The sequence below is a fragment of the Poecilia latipinna genome, unplaced genomic scaffold (genome assembly GCF_001443285.1).
Source record: "Poecilia latipinna isolate Pla-1442-1.1 unplaced genomic scaffold, P_latipinna-1.0 Scaffold14, whole genome shotgun sequence".
Classification (NCBI taxonomy): Eukaryota; Metazoa; Chordata; class Actinopteri; order Cyprinodontiformes; family Poeciliidae; genus Poecilia; species Poecilia latipinna.
This window is the reverse complement of record NW_015112630.1, coordinates 128,451-141,419: the sequence shown is the minus strand read 5'-3', so window position 1 is coordinate 141,419 and position 12,969 is coordinate 128,451. Positions and strand designations below refer to the sequence as shown.

General features: G+C 36.8%; 1 protein-coding gene across 1 annotated transcript in view; it reads right to left on the bottom strand.

The window, feature by feature from the left end:
- Positions 1 to 561: 561 nt before the first annotated feature.
- acox3 (acyl-CoA oxidase 3, pristanoyl) overlaps positions 562 to 12,969 on the bottom strand; it is a 26,750-nt gene continuing 14,342 nt past the window's right edge. Inside the window, exons 2-19 of the mRNA XM_015031719.1 lie at positions 11,422 to 11,569; positions 10,958 to 11,055; positions 10,687 to 10,822; positions 9,451 to 9,525; positions 9,197 to 9,286; positions 8,090 to 8,233; positions 7,298 to 7,386; positions 6,790 to 6,886; positions 5,355 to 5,537; positions 4,946 to 5,068; positions 4,752 to 4,872; positions 4,556 to 4,678; positions 3,620 to 3,733; positions 3,184 to 3,299; positions 2,580 to 2,754; positions 2,417 to 2,484; positions 1,624 to 1,710; positions 562 to 882 (exon numbers count right to left, since the gene is read on the bottom strand). Coding sequence (XP_014887205.1) covers positions 763 to 882; positions 1,624 to 1,710; positions 2,417 to 2,484; positions 2,580 to 2,754; positions 3,184 to 3,299; positions 3,620 to 3,733; positions 4,556 to 4,678; positions 4,752 to 4,872; positions 4,946 to 5,068; positions 5,355 to 5,537; positions 6,790 to 6,886; positions 7,298 to 7,386; positions 8,090 to 8,233; positions 9,197 to 9,286; positions 9,451 to 9,525; positions 10,687 to 10,822; positions 10,958 to 11,055; positions 11,422 to 11,541 — 2,079 coding nt within the window. The 5' untranslated portion in view covers positions 11,542 to 11,569 and the 3' untranslated portion in view covers positions 562 to 762. The remainder of the gene's footprint in view (positions 883 to 1,623; positions 1,711 to 2,416; positions 2,485 to 2,579; positions 2,755 to 3,183; positions 3,300 to 3,619; positions 3,734 to 4,555; positions 4,679 to 4,751; positions 4,873 to 4,945; positions 5,069 to 5,354; positions 5,538 to 6,789; positions 6,887 to 7,297; positions 7,387 to 8,089; positions 8,234 to 9,196; positions 9,287 to 9,450; positions 9,526 to 10,686; positions 10,823 to 10,957; positions 11,056 to 11,421; positions 11,570 to 12,969) is intronic.

Below are 12,969 nucleotides of genomic sequence, written 5' to 3'. Positions count from 1 at the left end.
AGGTTTCTTCTGCTCTTTTCATTGTCATTGGCAGTAAATATATTACGAAACAGACATTCAACACAAAAGCAAAAATCAGATTTAAACTTTGTGGCAGTTCGTTATCAGAAAAAAAAAACGCTCATCCTTTAACACCAAATTTATAACAAGTAATATTATTGTTTATAAAACATAAGCTCTTTTGAAGTACTGCTTATCTGCTTAGACACAGGAAATTTACAGTTGGTAAATTTAGCAAAATATCAGATGTTTTAGTTTGTGGCATTTCGTTACCAGAAAACACGCTCATCTCTTAGCAACAGATTAACAAATATTATTGTTCAAAAAACATAACATTTCTTCTGCTTTTTGAAATATTACTTATCTTATACTACTTATTAAGTAAGTAGTATAACTTTTATAGTATAACTTACTAAATAAATGTGTGTTTTTTAATGATAATATTGTTTTATTCGTTGACTTTTAAGCTGCAAACCTGTGTGAAGGAAGGTCTGTTTTTGACATAATTTTTTGGGACAACACTGGCAAAAATTCATAAATTCACCAATGAGCGAGTCTGGCTGAACAAAACTAATAAAAACTAAAAACATTTTAATGCCACTGCGGTTCAGATTCAATGCCTTGTAAGGCCTTAAATTCAATCAAATCAATTTAATAACTTTTGATGCGCTTTAACGCCCCAGAGAAACATTCCGTCTCCTCTTAAGTTTATTTTCGTGCTAAAAGTGGATCTGTTGTCTCTTCCATATTGTTGTTTAGCCTCTAAAGTTTGGAACGAAGGGATCCAACCGTCGGTTTATTGGAGCAGAACTCTTTCCACCAGGAGGGACGCTCCAGCACCTGACTGCCTTGCATCACAGTGGACCACAGGTTCTTATACAGCTGCAGACAGAAGAAATGATCTGGTGAATAAAGCTACTTAAGATGCCACGCACACCAGAAACAATATTAATTGATATTGTGTACATTAAGACTTATTCAGCTGAATGTGATTTCATAACACAAATTAACACACAAAAAGGAGATATTACATGTTTTCTTTTTATATTTGAAAAGAACAACTTTCCAGTATTTAGTCTTTAATTCATTTATTGTCATTCTGGGTGGTTCTGTCTCGTTATGGAAATAGCAAAATTTTCACTCAGGTTCGTATTTCTTTACCTCTCCAGGGCTGGGCATTTATTGTATTGTGTATCATTTATAAATTGATAAATTATCTTATCATGATGAGAATTTTGATTTATTTTTATAATAATTACCAGTTAATGACGTTTAAAAAACTGTCTGTATTGCTGGGATTGTTAACTATTCTCTCCACTGTTTGTTCAATAAGAGAATGAATACATATCAATAAATTTGAAAATATGATGAAATGCAGTTACTGTGTCTGGTTTTGTGACATAAACAACACTTATTTATGTGACTGTATTCCTAAAGAAGTGTATTGGAAATGGATATGTTGTTCAAGAGCAGTGTTTGTTTGTTTGTTTGCTATCCAGTGACAGCCAGACAGCTAGCTAAAAAAAAGAAGTAATGAAAGTTTTTATCATCCCTTTTGTCATTATCACAATAGTATCATAAAATATCATGATAACACTTTCAGTCCATATTGTCCTTCCCTACCTCTCCGTCAGCGTTGGCAATAGGGGAGTTGAGGATGAAATCTGTGGGAGCTAAAACATCCACTAGAGCCACCGCTTCATTCTTCAGCTGTTGAGACAAAAAGGAATTCAAGATGACAATTCATGATTCAAGTTTATGAAAACACAAAAGAGATAACAAAACTGAATGCTAATGACTTCTGGAAAACACTCCCCACACACTCTGCCATCACCATTACCAACACCAGATGGATGGATGTGTGTTGGTGCACACAAACTTGCTAAAATAGTTGACTTCTCATTTTTAATAAAAAAAAAAAAAAAAACATGCCAAAAAATTATTTGAACTTGGCAGGGGCTTAGCACGTCTGGCAACTGGTCTTGGTACATGTGAAAGGATGTGGGCAAGATATTATGTTGAAGAAAGAAAAACACTGAAAAATATTCAGAAGCCAAATTGTTTTAAACCTTAATTGCTTTTGTTTTAATCAGTAATGCAAAGTGAGTGAAGAGAGGACCAATTTAAATCAAATAGATGAGTGTGTGACCATCCTTCCATTTTAAAACAAGTTTTCAAGTTGTAGTTGTTCTTTGTATGTTTAAAGTGTAAATGAATGTGTTAGAGAAAATAATCAAATATAAAATTGTCCATTTCGGGTAAACACTGCCTGTAATGAAGTATGACGTTTCCAAGCAAGCTAATACACACAGGCTGCTAGATCCTGGCTTCTAGAATTCCCTGAAAATGCAGCAGCCCAGTACATTACTGCATACACTAATACTTATGATTACTTATGTTAGACATGACAATGTACCTCTGAGCAGAGTCTGAGGATGGTCAGCTGGACCAACTCTGCTGGTTTCCTTCCAGTCATATAATCACCTGAACAAGAACAGTATTTTGAAAAAAGTATTAAAGTTATGTTACAGGCAAACATTATTGGTTTGTTTCCATTTAATTCAGAGAGTGTGACATACCCTGGAACAGTGTTGCCATGTGGTTGCTGAGACTCCACAGTCCATACAGGGCACACAGTTTTCTTAGGACTGGTTTGAGGTCAGAGGGCATGTCCTGATCAGTGGTCAGGCTGTGAAACCTCTGCAGGCAGCAGTGTTCAATGTAGGTGATAGCCAAGGACCTGCAGTAGTAAACCTGAACACACACATGGACACGCAAGTTAACACTGAACTTTCATTCAAGATTAGTAAAGAGATGTAGAATCAAAACACCATAAACATATTTAACTGATTCAATTCGTCTGCTTGTCAATATGATAATTGACAAATGAACTGGCATGAAGCTGAACAGCAGCATTTCAGAGGTGATTTAACTTTCTACACATTACTGTACACAAATTCATCTTTAATGAAACTGAAGGTTGTTGCAAAAATATTTTTTTCTGCTGACTAAAAAATGTAGTATTACCATAACATGGTGTCAATCCAGTAATGTGTACAATATTCACAATATTTCTCTAATATGGCAAAATGGTAGGCATTCTGCCTTTTCCTGAACCTCCACTAATTTTACAGCGACTAAAATGTAATTCCTCCCTGTGCAAACCTCAGTGTGTTCTGTTACCTGGCTGTTGTTACGGGCCTCAAACTCATTGCTGCCTAAGGCGCTCTGTTGTTCCAACCTCCTCTGACTCTCCACAAGCAGAAAACTGATGAGCCACATGTAGGCAGCTAAAGACACTGAAGCCATAGAAAAAGAAATCATGTTATAATACAGGGTTAAAAAAAAGACTGATAAACTTCATGCAGTAAATATTAATATGTTACTAACATGACAAGTACCTCATTCTTTTTTCTCACCAAATAGTTTTGTTAAATTTATCTCAAAGTTTTGAAATTACTCAATACAAACATTTGACAATGATGTGTTAATGTTTGTCAAAAGGACTGAAGCTCGTTTTTGTCGTTCTGAATTCAACTCTAATCGGGACACAAAATTTTACATAAAGAGCAGCGCAGCAGAAACGCATTTTTTTTCTGAAGTGGACATATCCTCGTACCTTCAGGCTCCATACAGTCCTCTACTGTTGTTGCTGTAAACTTGCTTTCCAGATGTTTTAAATAATTATCCAAAAAGTCCACAGTGTGAAAGGGAGACTGAATGGGAACGTCATCTGAAACCAAATAACACAGGTGGAGATTAGTAATCAGAGATGACACTTGGGTAACTGCAGATTTATATTTTAGGTACAATTACATCACTGAACTTACTGATGAACGTACAACAAAGAATGAATAAGGTTCTCTGCACAGCAATTATGAATTCAAATATAGGCAGTCAAATTCAGGTATTCAGCTCTGAATATTAATGCTATTAATGACTAATGTCTTTTCCCTCCATTGCTCTGTCATTTCGTCTTTGCAGTGTGCCTGGTGAAAGAGCGCATTCTGCGGGTTTTCTTCTTGCTGCACCTCATCCAGACTCATGCCAACTTCTGGTCATTTCAAATGGTGAAATGTTCCCCGATTTCAAAACTTTGCCACGCATGGCACATGTAATTTCAATTTATAGTGCGGAAACAGAGCTCAAGTTAAGCCCACAGATTGGATTTTTCAACGCCATCTGTCAAAATGACGGACATCGAGAAAGTCCAGCACGATGTCTTCTGAACAAGAAAATGGCATCCTTTCCTACACCAAACTCTACCCTCTTAAAGTCAATATAATAACTTGATATAATATTTCCGATATCACAGTTCCAGGAAAGCTTGTCAATATTGGATGAGACTATGTTTCGTCAATAGCAGATAAATCTGGTGATGGTATCTGAATGGGTGCCCAGGCCCACCCATCGCCCCTGGTTTTACTTTAAACCTTCTATATGTTTCTTGTGAATGGTGTCTCTTAAAATAGGTGAAAAACTGTCCTACTTGATTATAACATATGAGTGTCATTAAACAAGTGAGCCCGTTTCATCCTCTTTCCCCTACACTTACTATGTAGTTTGGCATGGAACAAGCTCAGAAGGTAGTTGCTGGTCTGCTGGAGCAATACGTTGTTGTCTCCTTCATATGTGCAGTTTGGGTCATTATCATCACGCAGGTCACCCAGTCGGTTCACTGTAACACACAGAGTTATAGCGCTCACACTGACTCGGTGACCTGGAGGGAGTGTTTGTGATGAACTACTGACTGGCAAGGTATCCATGGCCACCACAGGCCTCTCTGCACTCCTGGATGCCCCTCTGAGCCGTCCATGAACCCAGTGGTTTACTAGAGCACCCGATGGCATGGATCTCCCTTCCCATCTCTGCCTGTGAAACATGGGATCAAAAGAGTCAATGCCTGTGTAAAATAAAAGAAGCGTGTTCCTCATTCTGTACTTACTTGTCTGTCACTATTTTCCTTCATCAGCTGTCCAAACTGGAACTCAATAAAGTTCATGTAGATGGTTTTAGTGAAGTGTTCCAGGACATATGCTGCTGCCACATATGGGATCAGACGCCACTGCTACAATCCAAACAAAACATGTGCATGAGTATCAATAGTCATTATCTTAAACATGAACATTTTCCTTTTAGAATGTTTGAAGTAATAATAATAACTACATATGAAAAGCGGAGATCAAAACACCAGACTGTACTTTTCCAAATTAGATCTGGTGGAACAAATGAAGCGAAAAAAAAAAATCCTGTTCCTGTTCTTTAACTAAATCCAATTTAGTCTTTGCCCTTTCTAAATGCTTGAGGAGATGATTCATTGAGTTATTTTTTATCACTTCATAAGAAATGATCACCTGTAACTGGTATTCCAGAACTGGAATCTCCTCTGTGTTACTTGGTCCAAACTGTTTCCGTGTGGCTGAGAATCGAATAGCGACAGTGACAGCGAGCTTCAAGTTGACCGAAGCCATCCTGGTGATGTAAATCCGACCTCCGGAAAGGGCCCCCAAAGATGCCCCAAAACGCTTGTTAGGGTCCTACAGGAAAGAAAGGACATTGTTGTAGCTTTTGTCAATATTGGACTCGTTATCCGATTTTGACAAGTCTAAAAAGTAAAGAGTCCTTTAACAACAAAGTGTCCACTTGTGTGAAGCTGCATAAGAACAAGCACTTTCAGTGTGTGAAAGCTTACAGTCAGATGTAACCTGCTTTCAAAGGTTACAACTAATTGGGGGTTTAAAATAATAATGCTGGAAGATGATACATGTATATTTCCTAAATGCAATTGCAATGTGCCGCTTAGTGATCCTACTTTTTACACACGGCTAGTGTATTGAAGAAACTTATTTTTTAAAAAAAAGATGTTTTTTAAAAAGCTTGTATTTTTGGGTCTTTTGATTTTTAGGGAGGCATTACATACGTATTACATACATTGAGCACAAAACATAACGTTCACGTATAACAGCATATGGAGTAAACAATTTGATTACCTTAGTTGCACTGTTTATGTCATGGAAGGCGGTAGAAATGAATTTTTAAAGTAGTTTAGCTTACACTGGGGAGCTAAAGCCTCTGGTGAAAAACTCAGTTTGGTTATTCCTCCCTATCAACTTTATGGGTCAAAGAGTGGAGTAAACCTTTGACTATACAGTCAGATTCTCTTTCCATTCTGACATCAATATGCGAGCAGCTCCATAAAACAAAAACATCATTTTTTTGTCCACTCAGTACAGTCTGAGTAAGAAGTGGATTCTCAGCAAAAGATGAGAACATGAAGCGTAAACAGAGACCGTGTCCCTGAAGGCATCATCCCTGTGAACTCCAGGTTATTTATACAAATGGGCCTGGAATATTTGCTTCCTATGAATGAACACAGGTCAATGTTCCCCAACTACTCTTGTGTGAGCATAAAAAACTGCTCAGTTTTGAGCAGTTTTTTAATGCTCTATTTTAATGCTCTGTTTTAAATAGAGCTTTCTATTTAAAATAGTCGGCATCAAACACGTGCTTTCTGTTTGAGAAAAAAAAAAAAAAGACTAAGGACTTCATCCAGACAACCATCACCCTCTTTTTTGGGATATTCTCTGTCAACCCAAGAGAAGGTTGTGAGTGAAAATCCCACCACCTCAACATTTAAGTCACTTCAGTAACCATTCTGAGGCTAATTTTGAACTTCACCAATCATCTTCACTATATCTACAAAATGTTGAAATGCAGAGTTGTTGCTGTGTGACTGGCTGATTTGCTGCTTGTGTTAGCAAGAAATAGAAGAGGTGTAGCAATGCGCACCTTGAATGGTGTCACATATTGTCCATCAGGGGTAACATCGCCTGTCCGGTTTAGGAGGTTTTCCCTGGGAATTCTCACATTGTGAAACATTGCAAACCTGTTGTGAAGAAGGGCCAAAAGAATAACACCTTGTTATGTTTTATTAGAAAGAAGCAATGCAGGATAAATCATACAAAACTGTTTGTGACGCATTTATGATATTTGGTTCCTTACAGTACTTTGCTAGTTCTGATTCTGCATAACGCTATACTCTCCTGAGCCTCTACACATCATGTATCATCTTCTATTACGACAGAACTCAAAGTAAGTTTGTAATTTAATTCACAGATATTTTTTTGCTGACTTTCCACAGAACTGTATTACATCAGTCCAGGCAAATTGTTGTTCAGTCAACTTTAAGAACTGAGTTTAGTGTATTAGATTATATACTGTCAAAAACGTATAGAGTAAGTATGGTGTAACACATGGATATTTCTATGATGTTCAAATTACTGCTGCAGCTACCTACCCATTATCCAGTCCATTCTGGCCTAATTTTTTTCCCATGTCCCCAACTAGAACACCAGGTAGAGCCAGAAGGGTTTTGGGGTCCCTTATCTGCAGAACACAAGTTTTAAATGAGGTATTACAGTAATCAGATTATGTCATCTTTAGATACAGATCAGAAATAGTGAATGTATAATAACAATACAATATCAAACATGAAAAATATGTTATATCACATACTGAGTAGGCCTCGATAAGAAAGGCTTAATTGGGATTAAGATGTTTTGTTCAAAAAATCTTACAATGTTGATTTATAACTAAAAAGCAAAATTTGAATCTTAATCAGTCCAAATAAATGTGTCTAAACTAGTCTGCTGCTCAATCTAGGCCACATAACTTACACACTTTTCAGTGGTAATGTCCTGTAGTGCAAGTTAACACCTGTTTCACACCACAGGAATAGACACACAGTATTTCTTTGCATATGTTGGTTGAGCATGGAAAAGGCAGGTACGATGCATTTTTCCAATATGAAATATTGATTCTGTGCAAATCAATATTTCATATTTCATATATATGTCAAAAGTAAGGGATGTGTGAACCCTTACTTTTGACATACTTTTGTAAACTTCAGCAAATTACACTTTTTAATTGATTTTTTTTTTTTTTGCTAGTCAAAGGTGTTAAATGCCCCCAAACCAGACTGGGATGCTGCTGGTTAGTAGGCTCTCTACTGTCCCACTGTATGAAGTGACAAGGATGGGAGGTTTTACTGAGGATTACAAACACATACATTACATAATCGGAGCCTTACCGGAACAATAAAAGAGTGCAGGCCATGGCACACCTGGTCAGGTGTGTAGAGCTGAGCAAATACAACAGCGTGAGTGGCCGTCTTTCCCATGTTTCCAACCCAGAACTTTGCAGCCTCAAAGTCTGGAGAATTGATGACAAACTCCTGCAGCACAGGATTGAAGAAAGAGGATTATAGATTCTGGAACAAATCATCACAATAACTACCAGTTTATGACACTGCAGCCTCAGCCCAATGCACTCAGTTCTGTTTGTGAGTTTTTAACAGTTCTTTCCAACCCAAATTCCAAACGCTGGTCCTGATATCATGGGCGACATGGGCAAACCTACCTGTCTATAAAGGTACGGGTGAAATGCAAAGAGGCAAAGTGGGCATTGGGTTACTGCAGAAAGCCCAAAGTATCATCCCACAATCTCTCTTTATAGAGTATCTCAGTAAGTTCAGTTAACCACATTTTAATATTACTTTCTTGGCTATTAAATTCCATACACCACAGGCATTTCCATAGAGTTGCTACAGTTCATAAATAAAGAAGAATATCCAAATAATCCAGTCTGGGGATCAGGAACCAACATGCACTTATAGATTTCTGAAATCCAGTTGAGTTTGAGTTTCAGATGAGAACAGATGAGGCAAGGAGACTCCAGTGGACATTTATCACAGTGTGAAGAGTCTGAGGGGTACATTCTATGCCATTTCATTTTAGAATAGTAAAGTTTGTGAAACAACTTTCATTGAACTAACTGACGTTTCACATTAATACAACAAGACCGAATCCTCGTGAAACCCTCCTGCCAGACTTCATTCCCAATCTCCTTTAGGCAGCTCTCAGGGCAAAGTTCATTCACCATTTCCTCTGAGAGGAGAACCAAAGGTCCCATGCACGTTCCCCTGCCACATTGTGATAGGTCAGGCCGAGGACATCCCATATTATGAGCTATTGCGAGTCAGCCACCGAAAGGCCAGACTCAGAGACCCACCACCCTCACAGATACCCCTACCCTCCAAACCACCACCGTCCCTCCAGGCAAACCCAAAGCCCTTAGCTCATTTATAAAACATTTATATAAACACATTTAAGAAGGTGTTGTGGTTGTGTGTGCTGACCTGGGAAGAAGGGTCATATGTGGCTGTGGTTCTCATGGCTCGAGTGTTGCTACCATGGCTCAGCTCAGTCAGTGCAAAGCACCCAAACGTCTGAGAAAAAATATGGACAGAATAAAATCACTAAACTTCACTAGCACTTTCTGCATGCAAAGATTCATACATTAAAGGACAATGTGAAGAACAAAACTCACTATTTTGTTTCTTGTTCAATTAGTAAAAAATAAAGCCGTTTGCATTTTGAAGTTGTCACTTACCTCCATGTGTTCAATGTCCTTTACATATTTACCATGTCTACTTGACCCTGTACTGACGATGATTCCTGCAAACATCTGAAACAAGATTTTAAGAGTTACTCATTTTTCTCCGACAAGTACTTTGAAGCAGAACACAAGAAAATTTGAGAGAAAATGACACAACAGTGTCTTCTCAGGTCTGACTAAAAGATCAATCCTCCAGCTGCAGCTGATCCAGAACGCTGCTGTTGGTGTTCTGACTAAAACCAGGAAGATAAAGAACATCACCCAGTTCTACAGTCTGTCCACTGAGAGAATAGACTTTAAAATACTGTTAGTTTATAAATCACTAAAGGGATTAGCACCACAATACATTAAATATCTGCTGTTGCGGTATCAGCCTTCCAGACCACTCAGGTCTCCTGGTTCTGGATCTGGTCTTGTGCTGCATCCAGAACCAGAACCAAACATGGAGAAGCAGCATTCAGCTTCTATGCCCCACAAATCTGGAACAAACTTCCAGAGATCTGCAAAACAGCCAAACCACTGAGTTCCTTTAAATCTAGGCTGAAAAGTCACCTGTTTAGATCTGCTTTGGAAACAATGACCACCATATTTCATGTGTATGATATTTATGATGGCACTCATCAAAATGTAATGTTTGTTAAGTTACAGTTAGGAAAAGAGAAAGGAGGTTTTGCATTACCTGATTTTTAGAGAATATTGTTCTGTTGCTCAAATGACTTCCATAATATATCTAAGTGGCGTGCTAAAAATTATTAGGCAAAGTGGAAGAATATAGAGCTAAGAGTGCATGGAAAATAATTGCAGAGTGTCACTGGACATACAGAGACTATTAAGATCATACCTAAACATGTTAAATATGTTACTTGTTTCTCAGTGGAAAGATGGTTATACAGAATCCAGAAATACAAATTTGAAAAAGAATTATGCTTAATACAAACAGCCTCCAATAAATATTTCATTCAAGATCCACAATTCAAACAACAGCTAGAGATAGGTTTCACAGTCTTGTGTGTGGCCATGTTAAAAGTTCCCATGTTCTGAAAGGATGATTCCAAACACTCTGTAGGACAGAAACTTACATCTACACTATCTTAAGGGATTAGGAAATTATTCCTAATAATAATGCATACTTAGCCTAAATGTTTTATTAGAAGCAACTATTCTAAAGCAGACAAATTACTATCACATTTTTATCACTCAATCTTTCAGGAAAACAAAAAAAGATCTTACTCCTCTGTTAAGGTCATACTTGGCGGCCAGAGCCCAGTCATACATGCCCAGACAGTCGTCCAAAATGACAACCTTCCACGGGTTTGCCATCATATCTTCTTTAGTCAGGAAGTTGTAGCGAAAGAGCTGCTTTACCCTGCATGTAGTACATTAGATCTTTCTTCACGCATCATTTTTAGTAAAAGATATTGAGCAAAACCTCACAGATACTAATTAGGTTTTATCATGTAACATGTATTATGGTGTAATGTTCAAAATAGTTTGAACATACCTGAGGAAATTAAGTTCTCTCTTTTTCTCAACAGAAATGTCCTCTCCAGGCTGACGGGCAAACACAGGATCATTTTCCAAACTCTTGAACACGTGATGCTGCACCAGACAGAAGAGGAGAAAATATATGGATCATCAACATAAAATAGAACAAACACATTCATTTTTAAGCATGAAATTGTGTTTTTAATGGCGTGTTTCTGTCATTTTTTAAAATGTATTTATGTTGAAAATTAAACTACTTGTTGAGCCACACTTCACTCACCCTATGTCAAAAACATAGGGTGTCAAAAACATAGGGTCGGGGTTTTATTAATTAATTACTATTTAACTTTCCCTTGATGGAGTGATAACTTGAGGTATTACAAACATTTAAACTGAAAGAGGCTGCCTAAATTATAGAAGAAAAAAAATGGATCCAATATTATTTTGGAAAACCTTTGACAGCAGAGAATCTGATCTCACTTTGAACTGTAATATTTCCTCTCCATCAATGAAGTAGAGCATCTCCTTCCAGCTGAAGGAGGCTTTGTTCCTGTAAGCGTCGAGTGGACCGCTGGGGAGGTCAGCCACGACCTGCTCCATGTTCAGGAAGAATTCAGATCTTCACCTCCTGCAAAGGAACAGCAGCACGTTTTATTAACGGGCTAATAAAACACAATAGAATTAAACTTTTAGAAATAATAAATAGTTAAACTTTCAATAACAGACAATTATTTTCTTTCCCTGAAACATTGTTATTTAATGTCTTACTGCTTTCATTTATTTACCATGGTCATGGTCAGTATGGTCATTTTTGCCTATAAAAGTTAGTCACCCTTACTCCTTTTAATGTTTTTAAAAATCAATAATGATTAACAAAATGTATCTTTTTCACAAATTTTACAAAGAAAAATACAAAAAAAACGTTTATTGTCAAAGTGGGATCTGACTTCTACAAAATAATAAAACTTACATAAAAGTAGGTAACATAAAATAAGGGCCTGCATAACTATTAGGATACTACTTTGAAGTAGTATCCTAAATTTATATAAAAACAGAGTAGGAAATGCAATATAAAGCAGATGTGTTTGCAGAACTCTTAAAATCATGTGCATATCAGTTTGCTAAATTTTGGCTTAGGTGGAAAAATTAAGCAAAGTTAAAATATTGTTCAATTCAGGAAAAAATAAAAGTACATAATTGATGAGTATAAAAATTAATGAGATGAGATAAAAATGCTATAATATATTGAATATGTTTAATTAAATTCATCTGTGTGTATCTATTAGATCTGATATAAAGGTGATATAGGAGTGAAAGAATTAAGAGGAAGAGAATGAAAGACCCCTTGGAGACCACGCAACCAATGACTGAATCATTCCCTTCTATAACTAACTATTCTATAGTGAAATGTGAGGCTGGAAGTCCAACAACTGAAGGCTGGACTAATTAAATCAACAAGCCAATGAATGACCAACACAAACACAACAGCGAATCAGAACAGAGTCAAAGTCCAGACTTCAACCTGATAAAATGCGCCTGTGCATTAAAAAACCCCTACATCACAACATTGAACTTGGCTTGCATGTTCTCCTTAACATTTATTTTTGAATTTGGCTTCATTGTTTCTTTATAGCATATCCTACACTTTGTTTTTAAACAAAATATACACGTAAAGTTAGACGAAATTATTGTGGAACATCACAAACGCAGGATCGTTTATTTAATGTTGTACCCACATTCTTAACATATCCTGTCAATCTATAACACATTAACAGCCGTAATTATATTAGAGAATATGGTTATTTACTATTGAGTCCTAAATGTAGTTTCTCCTGTAAAATCATGTGTGTTTTCTGAACAGACCATATGACCGTTTGAATAAACAACTACCGGGTTGAATTTATAATAACCCATTATAAACACCTTATTTCAGCTCTTGTAATTTAAAAAGAGTCAAATCAGAGGGCTGATAGATAGATAGATAGATAGATAGATAGATAGATAGATAGATAGATAGATAGATAGATA